At 39.5% G+C, this 17890-nt stretch overlaps 1 protein-coding gene across 1 annotated transcript; it reads left to right on the forward strand.

Moving 5' to 3' along the window:
- Positions 1-318: 318 nt before the first annotated feature.
- Positions 319-13247, forward strand: rpp40 (ribonuclease P/MRP 40 subunit). The gene is made up of 8 exons (XM_058417950.1): positions 319-543; positions 2603-2744; positions 2837-2902; positions 9407-9502; positions 9593-9718; positions 12119-12311; positions 12389-12523; positions 12685-13247. Exons 1-8 carry the CDS (start codon positions 427-429, stop codon positions 12881-12883), a joined length of 1074 nt encoding a protein of 357 aa, XP_058273933.1. The 5' UTR covers positions 319-426; the 3' UTR covers positions 12884-13247.
- The last annotated feature ends 4643 nt before the right edge of the window (positions 13248-17890 follow it).

The raw sequence follows: 17890 nt of genomic DNA on the forward strand, positions 1-17890 counted from the left end.
GAGCAAGGCCTCCAACCCACCTTGCTCCAGGGGCACTCTATCATGGCTGACCCTGTGCTCTGACCCCAACCCTCCAAGGATGGGATATGAGCAGAACAAATTTCACTGTGCAGTAATGTATATGTGACAAATAAAGGCCAGGTCCCTGAGCAAGGCCCTTAACCCCTTAATTGTATAAAAATGAGATAAATTATAAGTCTCTCTGGATAAAATCTCTCCCTAATGCCAGCAATGTAAATCTGAGGTTTTTTTCCCCTCCCACAGCTCACTTCCTCCAGTGCATTAGGTGGCAGTAGCGAATCATTTTCCTGTTTATTAACCATAGAAAAAGTGATGTTAAAACAGCAGTAGTTTTTCAGTCATTTTTTTTATTCCTTAAAACACACGAATTATTTGCTCTTTCTGTGTCAAAAAAAGAAGAAAGAAATGTCGCCAGCCTTGAAGAAATGTCCGAGGAGGTTGTTAGTGTGTGAAAAATCCAACTTCTTGAAGGAAGCATCACGTCACGAAGCGCACGTGTCTAAACACAGCTTCAACTACAAGGTGGGTTTCAGCATCACGACTGCTTTTAGAGCTCTCTGGGTTTTCTTTAAGAAATAAATTAAACCGGATTGTATTGAGAATATTTTACTTCACCTTAAGAGGAAGGACTGAAAATATTTCCAGAAAACACACGAGCTCTAAAGACAGCTGGATCAGTAGTTTTGATACCACTGCACTGTTTACACTGAGATACTGGAGCTGAAAACAGTGTGTATGTTAATTTCCCATTAAATACACAAATGGCTTTACAATTTAGCTCAGAATATAATATATACTGTGTGTGTGTGTGTGCGAGAGAGAGAGAGAGACATTGATACACTATATTGCCAAAAGTTTTGGGACACCCCTCCAACTCATTGAATTCAGGGGTTGATCTCGGCCCCTTAGTTCTAGTGAAAGGAACTCTTAGTGCTTCAGCTTCATACCAAGACATTTTGGACAATGTCATGCTCCCAACCTTGTAGGAAACAGTTTGAGGATGACCGCTTCCTGTTCCAACATGACTGCACACCAGTGCGCAAAGCAAGGTCCATAAAGACATGGATGAGGGAGTTTGGTGTGGAGGAACTACAGAGTCCTGACCTTAACTGATGGGATGAATTAGAGTGGAGACTGTGAGCCAGACCTTCTCGTCCAACATCAGTGTCTGATCTCACAAAATCGCTTCTAGAGAAATGGTCAAAAACACACTCCTAAACCTTGTGGAAAGCCTTCCCAGAAGAAGCAGGGCAGGACAACTTCATATTACATTCATGTGTATGTAAAGGCAAACGTTCCAGTTTTAGAATGGTTCACAGTCTCCGCTCTAATTCATCCCAAAGGTGTTTTATCAGGTTGAGGTCAGGACTCTGAGAAGTTCCTCCACACCAAACTCACTCATCCATGTCTTTATTGATCTTACTTTGTGCACTGGTGTGCAGTCATGTTGGAACAGGAAGGGGTCATCCCCAAACTGTTTCCCCACAAATTCGACCAGGCCAAGATAATAAACAAAACTCCCTCTGACTATACACAATCCATCTCCATTAACCCATCACAAAAGAAAAATACACGTCCTTCCTTTTGCTCCGTAGCTAACCAGAAACAAGAGAAAACAGGGTAAATATAAATGGCACCAACTTCTTACAAGCCGTACACTCTTACAATAATCATATGTTATTAGTTACCTGTTTTTTTTGTACAGTTCTCAAATGTTGTACATTTATTTCGTTTTATTTCATTTTATTTTTTATTTCATTGCACATGTTTTCTTTTTTGGCGCTGTGTTCTGTTTTTGTATGTAGTTTTTTTGTACTTATTGTTTTTGCACTGTCTTGTCTTTGCTCTGTTTGCACCTAGTTGCACACTTTGCACTTTATGTGGCTAGGACAAACTTCTGTCATAGCTCTGTGTTGTTTTTTGTGTCCAAACTATATGTTGTATGTTTCTGTAGCACCAGGTCCTGGAGAAACGTTTTCATTTCACTATGTACTGCGTCAGCTATATGTGGTTGAAATGACAATAAAAGCTTCTTGAATCTTGAATATACAAACAGCAGTCACACACGAAGGGCTAGGCTAATACACAAGGTCTATAACAGGCAGAGGATCAGGCACAGAAAGCTACACACAAGCCACAGTCCACAGACGCAAAACACAGAATAGGCGGCGACTCCAAAGCGGTAGGCTGATGAGGTTTAAATACCTGTCGGAAAGATCTGTCCATCCAATAGTACGAGTAATATAATCCGGGAATGTATGCGTGAAAACCCACATAGAGACATGAACCTGATCTCAGGATTAGTCTGGATGCGTTAATGCTACCATGCCCCTAAATCATCCCAAGCAATTTTCTTCAAAAACGTTCAGGTTTAAATATGGCTATCACGACTTGTCTTTACTGGGGAATCGCTGCAGTACTCATTTACTTTAACACTTTTTAACAAACTGAATGTCTCTTCCCGGCCAAACTTTTACCTCAAGCTTTTTTCCAAGACTGTGACTCTTTCCCTTTTTGTACTTTTACATGCCAGCTTTGTTCTCCTGTACGATGTTTTGTACTTAAATATTTTCTTTCACAGGTTTCTTTACTGATACCTGAATGTGGAGTACTGCCTTCTGACATTGCAAAGGTCATCAGTAAGTTCAGTTCATATTACCTTGTGCGGGATCTACCAGTGTACAGATTCCTGGAAGAGGACATGCTCGAAATAATAAAGAAAGGTAAAGACCAAGATTGCATTCATTTACCACAGTGTCAGTCATTTCTTTCGTTCTGGTTCTGTCCTGAATGTCTTTTCATTCTGTATTCACAGGCAGTTTTTATGCACTCTCCTACAAAACCCGGCTTGATGAAGACAATATTGTTGCTTTAATGAGCAGTAAGTGTAAATTAAAACATGTCTAGTCGTTGTCTCAACAGAATCAGGATGGTATTTTATTTCTGATTTATTTTATATTTACTAGAAATCACTCACTTAATTGATTGTTTTTGTAATTGAAAGTTTATTGAGGATCACATATATATTATACACTTGTACATAGATCATCATCAATGCAGTGAAACCTCTTTTTCCTTTTTCTTTTTCTCTTTATATAAATATATAATAATTTATATATACTAGCAATATATACTATACTATATGGATGGATGGATAGGTATAGATGGATAGATAGATAGATAGATAGATAGATAGATAGATAGATAGATAGATAGATAGATAGATAGATGGATAGATGGATAGATAGGGATCGATTGATAGATAGGGATGGATGGATGGATGGATAGATAGGTATGGATGGATAGATAGATAGATAGATAGATAGATAGATAGATAGATAGATAGATAGATAGATAGATAGATAGATAGATAGATAGATAGGTATGGATGGCTGGATAGATAGGTATGGATGGCTGGATAGATAGGTATGGATGGCTGGATAGATAGGTATGGATGGCTGGATAGATAGGTATGGATGGCTGGATAGATAGGTATGGATGGCTGGATAGGTATGGATGGCTGGATAGGGATGTATAGATGGATGGATGGATGGATGGATGGATGGATGGATAGATAGATAGATAGATAGATAGATAGATAGATAGATAGATAGATAGATAGATAGATAGATAGATAGATAGATAGATAGATATGGATGGCTGGATAGATAGATAGATATGGATGGCTGGATAGATAGATAGATATGGATGGCTGGATAGATAGATAGATAGATATGGATGGCTGGATAGATAGATAGATAGATATGGATGGCTGGATAGATAGATAGATAGATATGGATGGCTGGATAGATAGATAGATATGGATGGCTGGATAGATAGATAGATATGGATGGCTGGATAGATAGGTATGGATGGATGGATAGGTATGGATGGCTGGATAGATAGGTATGGATGGATGGATAGGTATGGATTGATGGATAGGGATGTATAGATAGATAGATAGATAGACAGACAGACAGACAGATGGCTGGATAGACAGATGGCTGGATAGACAGATGGCTGGATAGACAGATGGCTGGATAGACAGATGGCTGGATAGACAGATGGCTGGATAGATAGATGGCTGGATAGATAGATGGCTGGATAGATAGATAGATAGATAGATAGATAGATAGATAGATGGCTGGATAGATAGATGGCTGGATAGACAGATGGCTGGATAGACAGATGGCTGGATAGATAGATGGCTAGATAGATAGATAGATATGGATGGCTGGATAGGTAGATAGGTAGATAGGTATGGATGGATGGATAGATAGGGATCGATTGATAGATGGGTATGGATGGATGGATAGATGGGTATGGATGGATGGATAGATGGGTATGGATGGATGGGGATGGATGGATGGATGGATAGATAGATAGATAGATAGATAGATAGATAGATAGATAGATAGATAGATAGATAGATAGATAGATAGGGATGGATGGATAGATAGGGATGGATGGATAGATGGGTATGGATGGATGGATAGATGGGTATGGATGGATGGATAGATGGGTATGGATGGATGGATAGATAGATAGATAGATAGATAGATAGATAGATAGATAGATAGATAGATAGATAGATAGATAGATAGACAGATGGCTGGATAGACAGATGGCTGGATAGACAGATGGCTGGATAGACAGATGGCTAGATAGATAGATGGCTAGATAGATAGATAGATAGATAGATAGATAGATAGATAGATAGATAGATAGATAGATAGATAGATAGATAGATAGATAGGTATGGATGGATAGATAGGGATCGATGGATAGATGGGTATGGATGGATGGATAGATGGGTATGGATGGATGGATGGATGGATGGATAGATAGATAGATAGATGGATAGATGGATAGATAGATAGATGGATAGACAGATAGATAGATGGATAGACAGATGGCTGGATAGACAGATGGCTGGATAGACAGATGGCTGGATAGACAGATAGATGGATAGATAGATAGATGGCTAGATAGATAGATAGATGGCTAGATAGATAGATAGATAGATAGATAGATAGATAGATAGATAGATAGATAGATAGATAGATAGATAGATAGATAGATGGCTGGATAGATAGATAGATAGATGGCTGGATCGATGGATAGATGGGTATGGATGGATGGATAGATGGGTATGGATGGATGGATGGATGGATGGATGGATAGATAGATGGATAGATGGATAGATAGATAGATGGATAGACAGATAGATAGATGGATAGACAGATGGCTGGATAGACAGATGGCTGGATAGACAGATGGCTGGATAGACAGATGGCTGGATAGACACATGGCTGGATAGACACATGGCTGGATAGATAGATGGCTGGATAGACACATGGCTGGATAGATAGATGGATAGATAGATAGATGGATGGCTAGATAGATAGATAGATGGATCGATGGATAGATGGGTATGGATGGATGGGGATATATGGATGGATGGATGGATGGATAGATAGATAGATAGATAGATAGATAGATAGATAGATAGATAGATAGATAGATAGATAGATAGATGGCTAGATAGATAGATGGCTAGATAGATATGGATTGATAGATAGATAGATAGATAGATAGATAGATAGATAGATAGATAGATAGATATGGATTGATAGATAGGGATTGATAGATAGGGATGGATGGCTGGATAGATAGATATGGATTGATAGATACACTATATTGCCAAAAGTATTCGCTCACCTGCCTTGACTCGCATATGAACTTAAGTGACATCCCATTCCTAATCCATAGGGTTCAAAATGACGTCGGTCCACCCTTTGCAGCTCTAACAGCTTCAACTCTTCTGGGAAGGCTGTCCACAAGGTTTAGGAGTGTGTTTATGGGAATTTTTGACCATTCTTCCAGAAGCGCATTTGTGAGGTCACACACTGATGTTGGACGAGAAGGCCTGGCTCTCAGTCTCCGCTCTAATTCATCCCAAAGGTGTTCTATCGGGTTGAGGTCAGGACTCTGTGCAGGCCAGTCAAGTTCATCCACACCAGGCTCTGTCATCCATGTCTTTATGGACCTTGCTTTGTGCGCTGGTGCACAGTCATGTTGGAAGAGGAAGGGGCCAGCTCCAAACTGTTCCCACAAAGTTGGGAGCATGGAATTGTCCAAAATGTCTTGGTTTGCTGAAGCATTCAGAGTTCCTTTCACTGGAACTAAGGGGCCAAGCCCAGCTCCTGAAAAACAACCCCACACCATAATCCCCCCTCCACCAAACTTTACACTTGGCACAATGCAGTCAGACAAGTACCGTTCTCCTGGCAACCGCCAAACCCAGACTCGTCCATCAGATTGCCAGATGGAGAAGGGAGATTCATCACTCCAGAGAACGCGTCTCCATTGCTCTAGAGTCCAGTGGCGGCGTGCTTTACACCACTGCATCCGACGCTTTGCATTGCACTTGGTGATGTATGGCTTGGATGCAGCTGCTCGGCCATGGAAACCCATTCCATGAAGCTCTCTGCGCACTGTTCTTGAGCTAATCTGAAGGCCACATGAAGTTTGGAGGTCTGTAGCGATTGACTCTGCAGAAAGTTGGCGACCTCTTCGCACTATGCGCCTCAGCATCCGCTGACCCCGCTCCGTCAGTTTACGTGGCCTACCACTTCGTGGCTGAGTTGCTGTCGTTCCCAAACACTTCCACGTTCTTATAATACAGCTGACAGTTGACTGTGGAATATTTAGGAGCGAGGAAATTTCACGACTGGATTTGTTGCACAGGTGGCATCCTATCACAGTTCCACGCTGGAATTCACTGAGCTCCTGAGAGCGACCCATTCTTTCACAAATGTTTGTAAAAACAGTCTGCATGCCTAGGTGCTTGATTTGAAGTCATGATTTGAGTCATGATTTGAAGTCATGATTTGAGTCATGATTTGAGTCATGATTTGAGTCATGATTTGAGTCATGATTTGAGTCATGATTTGAAGTCTTGATTTGAGTCTTGATTTGAAGTCTTGATTTGAGTCTTGATTTGAGTCTTGATTTGAGTCTTGATTTGAAGTCTTGATTTGAAGTCTTGATTTGAGTCATGATTTGAAGTCATGATTTGAAGTCATGATTTGAGTCTTGATTTGAAGTCTTGATTTGAGTCATGATTTGAAGTCATGATTTGAGTCATGATTTGAAGTCTTGATTTGAGTCATGATTTGAAGTCTTGATTTGAGTCATGATTTGAAGTCTTGATTTGAAGTCATGATTTGAGTCATGATTGGAAGTCTTGATTTGAGTCATGATTTGAAGTCTTGATTTGAGTCATGATTTGAAGTCTTGATTTGAGTCATGATTTGAAGTCTTGATTTGAGTCATGCATATTCACCTGTGGCCATGGAAGTGATTGGAACACCTGATTCTGATTATTTGGATGGGTGAGCGAATACTTTTGGCAATATAGTGTAGATGGCTGGATAGATGGATGGATAGATAGGTATGGATGGATGGATGGATGGATGGATGGATAGATAGATAGAAGTATGGATGGATAGGGATAGATAGATGGATGGATGGATAGATGTGCATGGATGGATGGATAGATGGATAGATATTTTTTAAGAACAAGTAACTGTGGAACAAAGAACAAATTGGGATGCATTTATTCATAAAGTAATTTGTTATAAAGTTAAACTATTTGGAAAAATAAACCCCTTACTATTATGTAAAATACAACACCGTTTCCATTGCTCCCAAATTCCCTCAGACTCCTCTTCCTGTAGCCCTTATGGAGAAAGTCATTTTTCCCAATAAAAAGATTTCATAAATATCATACCAATCCTCAATAGTGTCCAGGAGTGTCCAGATTACACCATTTCGTTGTTATAGCATTTTCTAGCAGCTACACTCAGTATTCCAAAGAGATCATTGATTTTAAATGTTGAAGGTGCATTCAGTACTATTAAGATTTAAAATGTTTTATTGCTGATTATGGCTGATTATGCAGGTGTTGAGCTAATCATATTCACAAATCTGCCTCTAGGACCTGTGGTGGCACATAAACTGTCTGTAAAATGACACATCAGTACATCCAAACAGAAACAAGCAATGATTTTCTCAGCTATTTAGTGCATTCATGCTCAGGTTGTGGCTTAAACCAGTATTATTTTCCCATCAAAATCTAAATATCCTCCAGGTACTTTGTTTAATTACGAGTTCAATTATTCATTTAAATACGTTAACCACTGAGAGGCATTTCTTTACTCATAACATAATGAAAGATAAACTGCTGAAGTATGCAATAATGTCTTTGTTTGTTTGTTTTTTATTGCAATTTGCAAATGAGGCAAATTTGTATTAATCTACTTTTGTCTAAGATTTTTTTTATGGAATTATTTCATAAACATTGTTCACATACACAGATCAGGCATAACATTATGACCACCCACCTAATATTGTGTCAGTCCCACTTTTTCTGCCAAAACAGCCCTGACCCGTCGAGGCATGGACTCCACTAGATCGCTGAAGGTGTGCTGTGGTATCTGGCACCAAGATCTTAGCAGCAGATCCTTTAAGTCCTGTAAGGTGCAAGTTGGGGCTTCGATGGATGGGACTTCACATCCCACAGACGCTCGATTGGATTGAAATCTGGGGAATTTGGAGGCCAAGGCAACACCTCAAACTCGTTGTTGTGCTCATCAAACCATTCTGAAACCATCCTGCTGAAAGAAGCCACAGCCATTTCCATGAAAGGGTGAACATGGCCTGCAACAATGCTTAGATAGGTGGTGCGTGTCAAAGTAACATCCACCTGGATGGAAGACCCAAGTCCAAATCATGACGCTGCCTCCGTCGGCTTGCCTTCTTCCCATAGTCCTGGTGCCATGTGTTCCCCACGTTGCCGGTTCACCACTGTTCCTTCCTTGGACCACTTTTGATAGATACTGACCACTACAGACCGGGAACACCCCACAAGAGCTGCAATTTGGCCCTTCGTCAAACTCGCTGAAATCCTTACACTTGTCCACTTTTTCCTGCTTCTAACACATCAACTTTGAGGAGAAAATGTTCACTTGCTGCCTAATATATCCCACCCACTAACAGGCCTCATGATGAGGAGATCATCAGTCTTATTCACAGTACCTCTCAGTGGTTATAATGTTATGCCTGATTGGTTTATGTATACGCATATGACAACATATTTTCCATATTAGCAACATGTTACAACAGTTAATGGAGCTGGGAAGGAAGCATCAAAATGTAGTATTTATTGATAATTAATGTTTATAAATTCATAAGTGTAAATGGGAAATATGGAAAAAATCTTACAATAAATGATGATCTAATACAAAAAAATACTAGTGTTTAAGGTTTGGTGTTGAATAGGTGCTCTATGTAGTAATTGTTTTATTTTTCCCCCCTTCAGGAAAGTTAATATTGTCTCTTGATAAGGACACATATGAGCAGCTTGGCTTGGAGGGAAAACCATCTCTATACAATCACAGGAAGCCCATGAGATATGGTGAACAGGTTTATCAGATTTGATCTAACATCTAATTCTATCCACACCTGATTGTTTAACGTAACTGTTTCTTCATTTCTACACTTGCAGTCGTAACTGTGGACCTCACTGATAAATCTTTGGTTCCTGGGACAAAGCGTTACCAGCAGGTTCTGAGAAGTCTGAAAGAAAGAGTGCCACTGAGATGCGACACTCTTTTAACAGATTGCCGTTCAGGTTTGTATTAGAGATCTTCATAAGTGATGTTCTTAATTGTGAAGAACATCTATATATTTTTACCCTTTTAGTGCTATTCCCAGCTTTGGGTCCCATTTTCTTTTAAATGAAGACAGAAGCACACAGTTGCTGTGTTGTCAAAAATGTCATCTTGTCACCAGGTCAACTTTGTTGTGACATGATGCCATATTTCTGAGATTTTTACCCAGAGGATAAACTGCCTGTAGTTCTTGACCAAAGGTGTTACCCCTACACAGTTCACTTAAAGGAGAAGTTCACTTCCAGAACAAAAATCTACAAATAATTTCCTCACCCCATTGTCATCCAAGATGTTCATGTCTTTGTTTCTTCACTCATAAAGAAATTTATGGACTTCAATGGTGCCCTCGAGTTTAAACTTCACAAATGCAGTTTAAATACAGCCTCAAAGATCTCTAAATCAGTGCTTTCCAAACTGTGGGCCGCGGCCCCCTGGTGGGCCGTAGCGGTATTGCGGGGGGGGGGCGTCGCTAGGCTAAATCAAAATATTAAAATAATTAAAATATTTTAGAATAGAATATAAAAAGCTTCTGTTACACACTTTGATTCAATATAATTGTAAATCGTATGCAGACAGTATGTAGTGTTAAGGATTTAATTATATTTGTAAAGAATGTTTACATCTTATTTTCACCAGCATATCAAAAATATTACATTTTATGGTAGTTCTCATAATTCACATGAAATTCTTATAAACTGGTTAATAAATGTTGATAATTTTGTGCAAAGAGACAATCTGCTTTATTAAATATATCTAATGTATAAATATATCTTTATACTATTAATCAATATACTGTATTTTTTAAACAGAGGTTGGGAGGGGGGGTCGTGGAGCTTTTGCTATGTATTTGGGGGGCCTTACCCCTCTGAAGTTTGGGAAGCTCTGCTCTAAATGATCCGTGCCGAGGAAGAAGACACTTAGCTAACGAAACGATCGGTCATTTTCTTAGAAAAATAAAAAACTGTATACTTTTTAACCACAAAAGCTGTGGGATGCGACACTACGTACTATGTAATCACGTGTGGTGTAGGCGGGACTACAGACCCTGTGTTTACAAAGGGAACATGCAAAGACCAAAGAAAGTGCAAATACGTCTCTTTACGCTCTTTACTAACAAAAAGGTAAATATAACTTTGTGTCATTCCACAATCAACAACTCCAGTCCTCCATAAAGCATCGTTTCTTTTTGACTGAAGAAAGAAAGACATGAACAATTTGGATGACAATTCCACGTCCACAGACTGTGTTCGGTCTGGCTTTAAGCTGTTGACCCTTTCTTATTACAGAAGACTTATGCTATTGTGAAATGCTGCCTGTTGTATGAAATACATGAGATTTATTTAAAAGACGACTAACTGCATCTGGTGCTAAATGGTAACAGCAGAAGTACCGTCGTTTCATGCCTATTCACCCAACATTTTGAGGAACTGAGGAACTAAGATAAACAAAATGGCTAAATTCAACTTTCTCTAATAATAATAAATTTCTGTCGTACTAGCTAGTTCTCCCCCTTTACACAAACAGGTGTTTCCTCTGAGACGCATGAAGCCATCCACTGCATCTTTTCGCACCTGCTGCTCATGCATTCTCATGAACAGCCTTGGAGGAAATCGTCTCCACTTTCGGTCAAGATGCTTTGTGTTTGTGTCGTCACAACCTGCATTCATTAGCCAACGCCCTCTTCGATTCATGTGCCTTAAACATGAGTACAGACACCATGCTTGTTATTGGTGCTTTGATTAACAGTGAAGAGACTAATTCCTTATCACCTGCCCCAGAGCTCACGGGAAGTTTTGCTCTCTCCGTGGTTGGCTCTGTGTCACCATGATTTAAGATCGTGATAATGTTTTAATATTTACATGTAGAGGGTAGTATTTCTACATCACTGGTCCAAGTTCTAAACCTGAGCTTGGTTTGTCCATTTTCCTCCCATTGCCCAAAGGGGGTGACCACTCATTCTAAGTTGCCCCTGGGTTTACATTAGTGTGCTGGTGTCATCATTTATATATTGTTTTATGAAGCATTAGTGATAATAATATTATCACTGATTGTCCTGTTATGTTATTGCTCACTCGTAGCTTCTTTCCATTGCTTTCTGGTTGTACGTACATTTAATTCAATGAAACTTTTGACTCTTTTACGAATTGTCACCTTAAGAATTGAAATTTTACAAGTCATTTACATATTGGTCATATTTTTGGGTGGCTAGAACGGATTATCTGCATTTACATTATTTCTTATAGAAAAATTCGTATCGCAATACAGATTCTCGCCTCCAGAACAAATCAAATTTGTATGCCGAGGTTCCGCTGTACATTGTTTTCTGGGTGTGTGCTAATCTCGGTCATTCTCATGCTCAGACCAAGATGGACATCTGAAGGCTCTCCTGTCTCAGTACACATATGAGAAGTGTAGACCTACTCTTAGTACCCACAGTCTGGGAGAACTGTTGTGCCCATCACTTCACTCCTCAGATCTTCAGGGAAAGAGTCTTTCCTGCACCCCAGAGCTCTTCCTGGAGTGGTTGGGGGCAGTTAACTTGAATATCAGTTGGTGAGTATTGTGTGGAGTTATTTGTTGTATATGCCATCCCATCCTTTGGGCCGATGGTGTTATTGATGATGTTGCAGCAAAAACTCCGCTACAAGTTTCCTGTCCACGTATACGTGTCCGGAGCCGTGCAGTTCTGTGAGCCAGGCGCTGATTTGCACCGTAACAGGACTCCTCCCTCCTGAAGACGTCTCTGCACTACTACAAGAGCTTAGGTAAGATCACCTGTTTAGCAGTTTGTTTCTCTGTTGTGTCTTTTCATATCCGAAAGAATCGTGCAACAGAATATCTGTAATCAATAAAACTATGAAACGATATCTCTCTCTCTCTCTCTCTCTCTCTCTCTCTCTCGCTGTCTCTCTCTCGGATCATCCAGAAAGTATTTTGATGCGCCAAAGTTTACATTTTGGGTCTCCCTCACTGTGCATGGCTTTGTGGATAGTCCCGTGTCCTGGGGAACAACAGAACATGGCTTCCTCAAGGGAGGAGAAAACTTCTACAATTTTGTTTGCTTCAAGAACCAGGATTACTGGTTGCACATGGCTGCTGGTGCACATGATGGCTGTCCTCCTTGATGATCTATAACCTGGATTAGAGAAAGACATTATGTTTTTATGAGGCTACTTCACGTTTCTGTCAATGATGTCCTGATCTTTTTATATGAATGAAAGTCTGACTTATGTTAAATATAATTATGCACTGTGTTTCATCTTATTATTTAACAATAATAAATAGCAAAATAAGAGTAAAAATCATTCTAAAAGAACACATTTTTGATAAAACGTGTTGGAAAAGTATGATATTCAGGGCTGCACTGTGAACGACGAGGTTTATTTGTCTCATGATTTAAATAATATTTTTTGCATTTCATTATGGTTGCACAAAGCATTCATATTGCAGAAAATAAAGCATTTATCACCCCATTCTCATTGAGATGATTGTAGTGCAAAGCAGGCGATGAGAGTAGGGAAGCGATGAATTTTATAACATTATTCAAAGAAGGAGCAAATAATTCCCTGTGGTATGCATGTCAAGTTCTCTCTCATGTTCAGGGCCAAGCCATATGATGAAATAAGAGTTCAGGTTTTCTGTCTACATCCTCTGTAAATGCTGCATGATTCTGAAATAATAACAAAGCAGAATGAAGAATGAAACACTAAGAAATATTTTAATGTAACAGTAGACTGCAATGAGCACAACCTAGCAAGGTGTCCTGCGACTGGTCTGTGTGCTGGTGCTAATATTTGCATTGCTGTCCATGGTGCTGTTCAGAGCTTGGATGAGGTGGTGCTTTTATTCGAGGTCCAGCATCACAGTCTCTCATTTCTCATTCCATTTCATAAACAATTGTATTTGTAATATTACAGAAAATCATTTCTATTCAGAAATTATTCTAAAGTGAACTGCCATAGATAGCTGGTTGATAACATTTGTTCCTGCAACAGGCAGACAATTATTTTTAAATAAACATGAGCAATTTTAAACAGGATCACACCTAAGAAAAAGTCGGTTCTCTGCAGTTAGCTAGCCAGGCTGGCCAGCCGATATTTATAAGTGATATTAGTGATCACTCATTTAAGCTTAAAGTTTACAATATGACCAAAAGTATGTGAATACTCCCAATTTCATTCTTTCCCAAACTGTTGACACAAAGCATGGAGTTGCAATGAATGTCTTCCTATGCTCTAGCATTAAAATTTCCCTTCACTGGAACCAAGAGGCTCAAACCTGTTCCAGCATGACAATGCCCCTGTGCACAAAGCTAGCTTCATGGAGACATGGTTTGCCAAGGTTGGCTTGAAAGAAACCAAGTTCCCACTTGCTCTTGTGCTTGAGTCTACGCCTTCTTCTCTTATCCTATTTCTGGTCCTTGTGCAAAACAGCAGAGTTATTAGCAGGAAAATTATCAGAGAAATAGTTAAGATCTAAGAACCTTCAGGCTACTATGCTTTTGAGTAATATCAGTGTTCCTTAGACCATTATGCAAAATAAGACTATTAGCCTGAAAAAGATCAGTATGTATGGCAGGATAGCTAGGATCTGTCTGACAAGACCATGTAGATAATCCAAAGACATGACGTACGAATGACGAAACTAAACGTGTTATAGTTGGTGAAACCTAATAACTGCATTCTAACATTAGACCCTCCTATCAACCATGAAGCATGGGGGTGGTGGTATCCTGGTTTGGAGCTGCTTTGCCTTGGGTCTGTGTGAATTCTGGATTGTACCATCAACACAAGAACATCAGGTATAAAGCAGAAGAAATTTTACATTTTGGAATGCCCAAGTCACAGACCAGATCTTAACCCAACAGAAATGTTATGGAAAGACCTAAAATGAGTCCTTTCTGCATTTATGTATAGTCAGTTGTGTGATGTAGAATGTTAGTGTGTGTATTAATTAGGAGTAGGTTGTTGTACTTAAAGTCCACATAGGGTTGGCAGCGTTGCTTTGAATACCCATAACACCACGAAGCAGAATCCAACTGTAGCTGGTTCATCTCTGGATGCCTCAGGATCCTCGCATTGTTGGCCTCTGTCTATTGGAGCTGGCACAATCTCTAGGTGCCTCAGCATGGGTAGAAAAAGGGAAACAAGTGGAAAGGAATTAGCGTAGCTGCCGTGCATGATATTAGCAGCACTAGATGATAATGTGCATTTTATCAGATGTACTGGAGCACAGGGTTATGGGATGTATTATGTGTATGCCTGGCTAAATAGATATGTCTTTAATCTACGTTTAAACTGGGAGACTGTGTCTGAGCCCCGGACATGGTCAAAAAGGCTATTCCAAAGTTTTGGAGCTAAATACGAAAATGCTCTACCCCCTTTTGTAGACTTTAATATTCTTGGAACTACCAGACGTCCAGAGTTTTGTGATTTTAAGGAGCGTGGTGGATTGTGATGTATTAGAAGACTGGTTAGATGCGTAGGAGCTAAACCGAAACCGTAAGCCTTGTACATAATGAACAAGCCTGAGGCAAAAATGATGGAAAAAAATGATAGAGATGATATGAGGAAGAAACCTTTTGTCATGTGATGATACCATCTGATACCACCTATTATGCACCTGTACCACTATGAGACCAAAAACAAATCTTTAACCTATCTTTAACCCAATCTTTTACCATTTTCACTTTTAGGGGTAACAAGACCTTAAAATTGCCACAGTGAGGTTAAATTATTGAATCAGAAGGCATTATAGCATTATTTTTGTATCACAGCATGGCTCAGTTAATAGTTCTGGCTGTAATGTTTTATATTAATGATTTTGGTCTAATCTTATTCTTTCTAGAGTAACAGCTCATGCACAGAGATTTCTATGATGAACATTCCACATAATCTAAGACATTAATGAAACGATTTGCTAAACATGGAAAACATATATATATATATATAGTCGACGTGGTGACGTTTTTCAAAGGAGATATATTAATGGATTCTCACCACCTCAGTGTGAAATATTTGTGTTTATTCCTTACATTCCTTCAATTGTGGTTGGGCTATGTGCAAAACAAAGATACTTCAGTTCAAGTCTTTAGAACATTATATGCAGTAGTAAAAAAAAATGGGAAAAATGTAAATACAGTGAATCTGTATGTACATCCTGAACCCCCTGAAAATGAAAAGGATTCTTGGTCAAATAATCTGCTAATCAATTGTTAATCTGATGTTACAAAAGTAGAGAACATGCAATGAATAAAGTACCATGGAGTTTCACCTTCTCATATGTTTAATAGAGCTGGAGAAGTACAGGGCCAGGAGAGGGCAGTGATTCTTGTGTCAGCTGGAGTTTCACACACACCCAGAAGCATGAAGGAAACTTTCAAATGAATTGATAAATGGCTGATTGATTATTGAGAATGTATAGGTCAGAAATTTAGCTCCCTGCATCTGCTGGAAGTGAGGAAGTGGAAGCGAGAATCTTGATGGACATACAAAATGAGGAAATCTGGGTCAGAAGGTTTTACTTTCACCTCTGGATTGCCGTAAAAACCTCCGAAGCTAGTTTATTAATGTGGATGTGTAGTGTGTAATGAATTACAGCTCTACTCAGAAACACAGTTTAAGCTACTGTATGTTAGATTTGATTGAGTTTTGGCTTTGGGTATAGACTTATTATATCTTTAATATGGTAAGATAGCCAGAAAAAGGAAGCAGAGGACATCTACACCAGTCGGAAAGCTCCCCTCTTTTAATACTCAAAGGAGTTTGCTTTTGTTGCCATGATAAGTTCTTTACGGGAACATTAAATGACAGCAAATTGACCGTGCCACACTGCAGATTTCTTGTTCATAGCAGGCATGATGTCAACATCTGCACCCAAGAATGATGGATCAGGATACACGATGTTAGAGAGTAGATGGCCTTGGACGGAGTGGATTTGGTATCCACATACTTACCCAGCCACATATTCTATTACCAGAGGATCGCTCTCCATAGCGAAACATAGTCCTTGACTTAACCAAAAGAACCAGCCTGGTTTAGTCTTGAAAACTCTTTTGATGAACACACTGCTGTTAAAGAAGTTTAGATCAGTGCTACAAAAAAATATCTGACCATTAGAGTTACAGTGGGGCAATTTTTTCTTTCTGCCATCCTGCCAAAATAATGACAGAGCACTTATATTACTGAACAATTAGATCTTTCATTCTTTACATGCTCCTCCTTTTCCTTGAAACAATAAATGCACCAATCTGTAATTGGCATTCTAGGAATACAGAGTTCTTCTAGATAGTGAAACACGAGCTCCATAAGTCATTGGACTGTTCAAAAAGAATAGTATTACATATACTCTGTGCACTGCCAGTAATGTTTGCAATTGGGCACCGTAAATACACCAATAGCCAGGTACCTTACCATAAAACTGCCCCCACACAGCTGAAAGAAACATGGCAAGCAACATGAAATCATATATTACTTGTGGCCTGAAGGGTATCTGCCTCTCTCACTGCTAGCACAGACACGATCGTTTTCAGAGCCGCTAAAAACGAATAAATCGTCTGGGCAGTTCTTCAAGCCTCAGCCCTATTCTCCTGCTCTCTGCCTCAATTCAGATAAAAAATGGAGTCAGGTTTTTTTTTTTTTTCATGTTTGTAGAGGTTGTGGTTATACATGGGATGACATGCATTATTAGACTCAAGGTACTAATACTGCCGCAGAGTCTTGCAAAAACACATTCCACTTCTGCCCTATAACCAGCACTAATTGCTAGTTCCTCTTCACTTACTTTGACCTCCCTTCGATCTATTCTCCCACTAATGGATTCATGTACAACCCATAGGGTTGCCACTTCCTTGTTAGAAAAATCCCTTTTGTTGTGACCCTCACGGCCCAGGTATCCACAATTAATGTATTTTATACCTTGTGTGAATGCTGTGATATTTAAAAAAATTTGCTGCATGCTCTATTTGTTCCCTTTTTTTGCTGATAAGCCTCTTGAGGGTGACTTCTGTAAAGTCAGCTCCAGAGCCCATTCATCCATGCTTCCAGGGAAATGACTCTTATCTGTTCCCAGCGCTTCATTAATTGCCTGTGGTCAAACAACAGGATGCATAGCACATCCCAAGTACTAGCATG

This window comes from Hemibagrus wyckioides, linkage group LG20 (assembly GCF_019097595.1).
Source record: "Hemibagrus wyckioides isolate EC202008001 linkage group LG20, SWU_Hwy_1.0, whole genome shotgun sequence".
Classification (NCBI taxonomy): Eukaryota; Metazoa; Chordata; class Actinopteri; order Siluriformes; family Bagridae; genus Hemibagrus; species Hemibagrus wyckioides.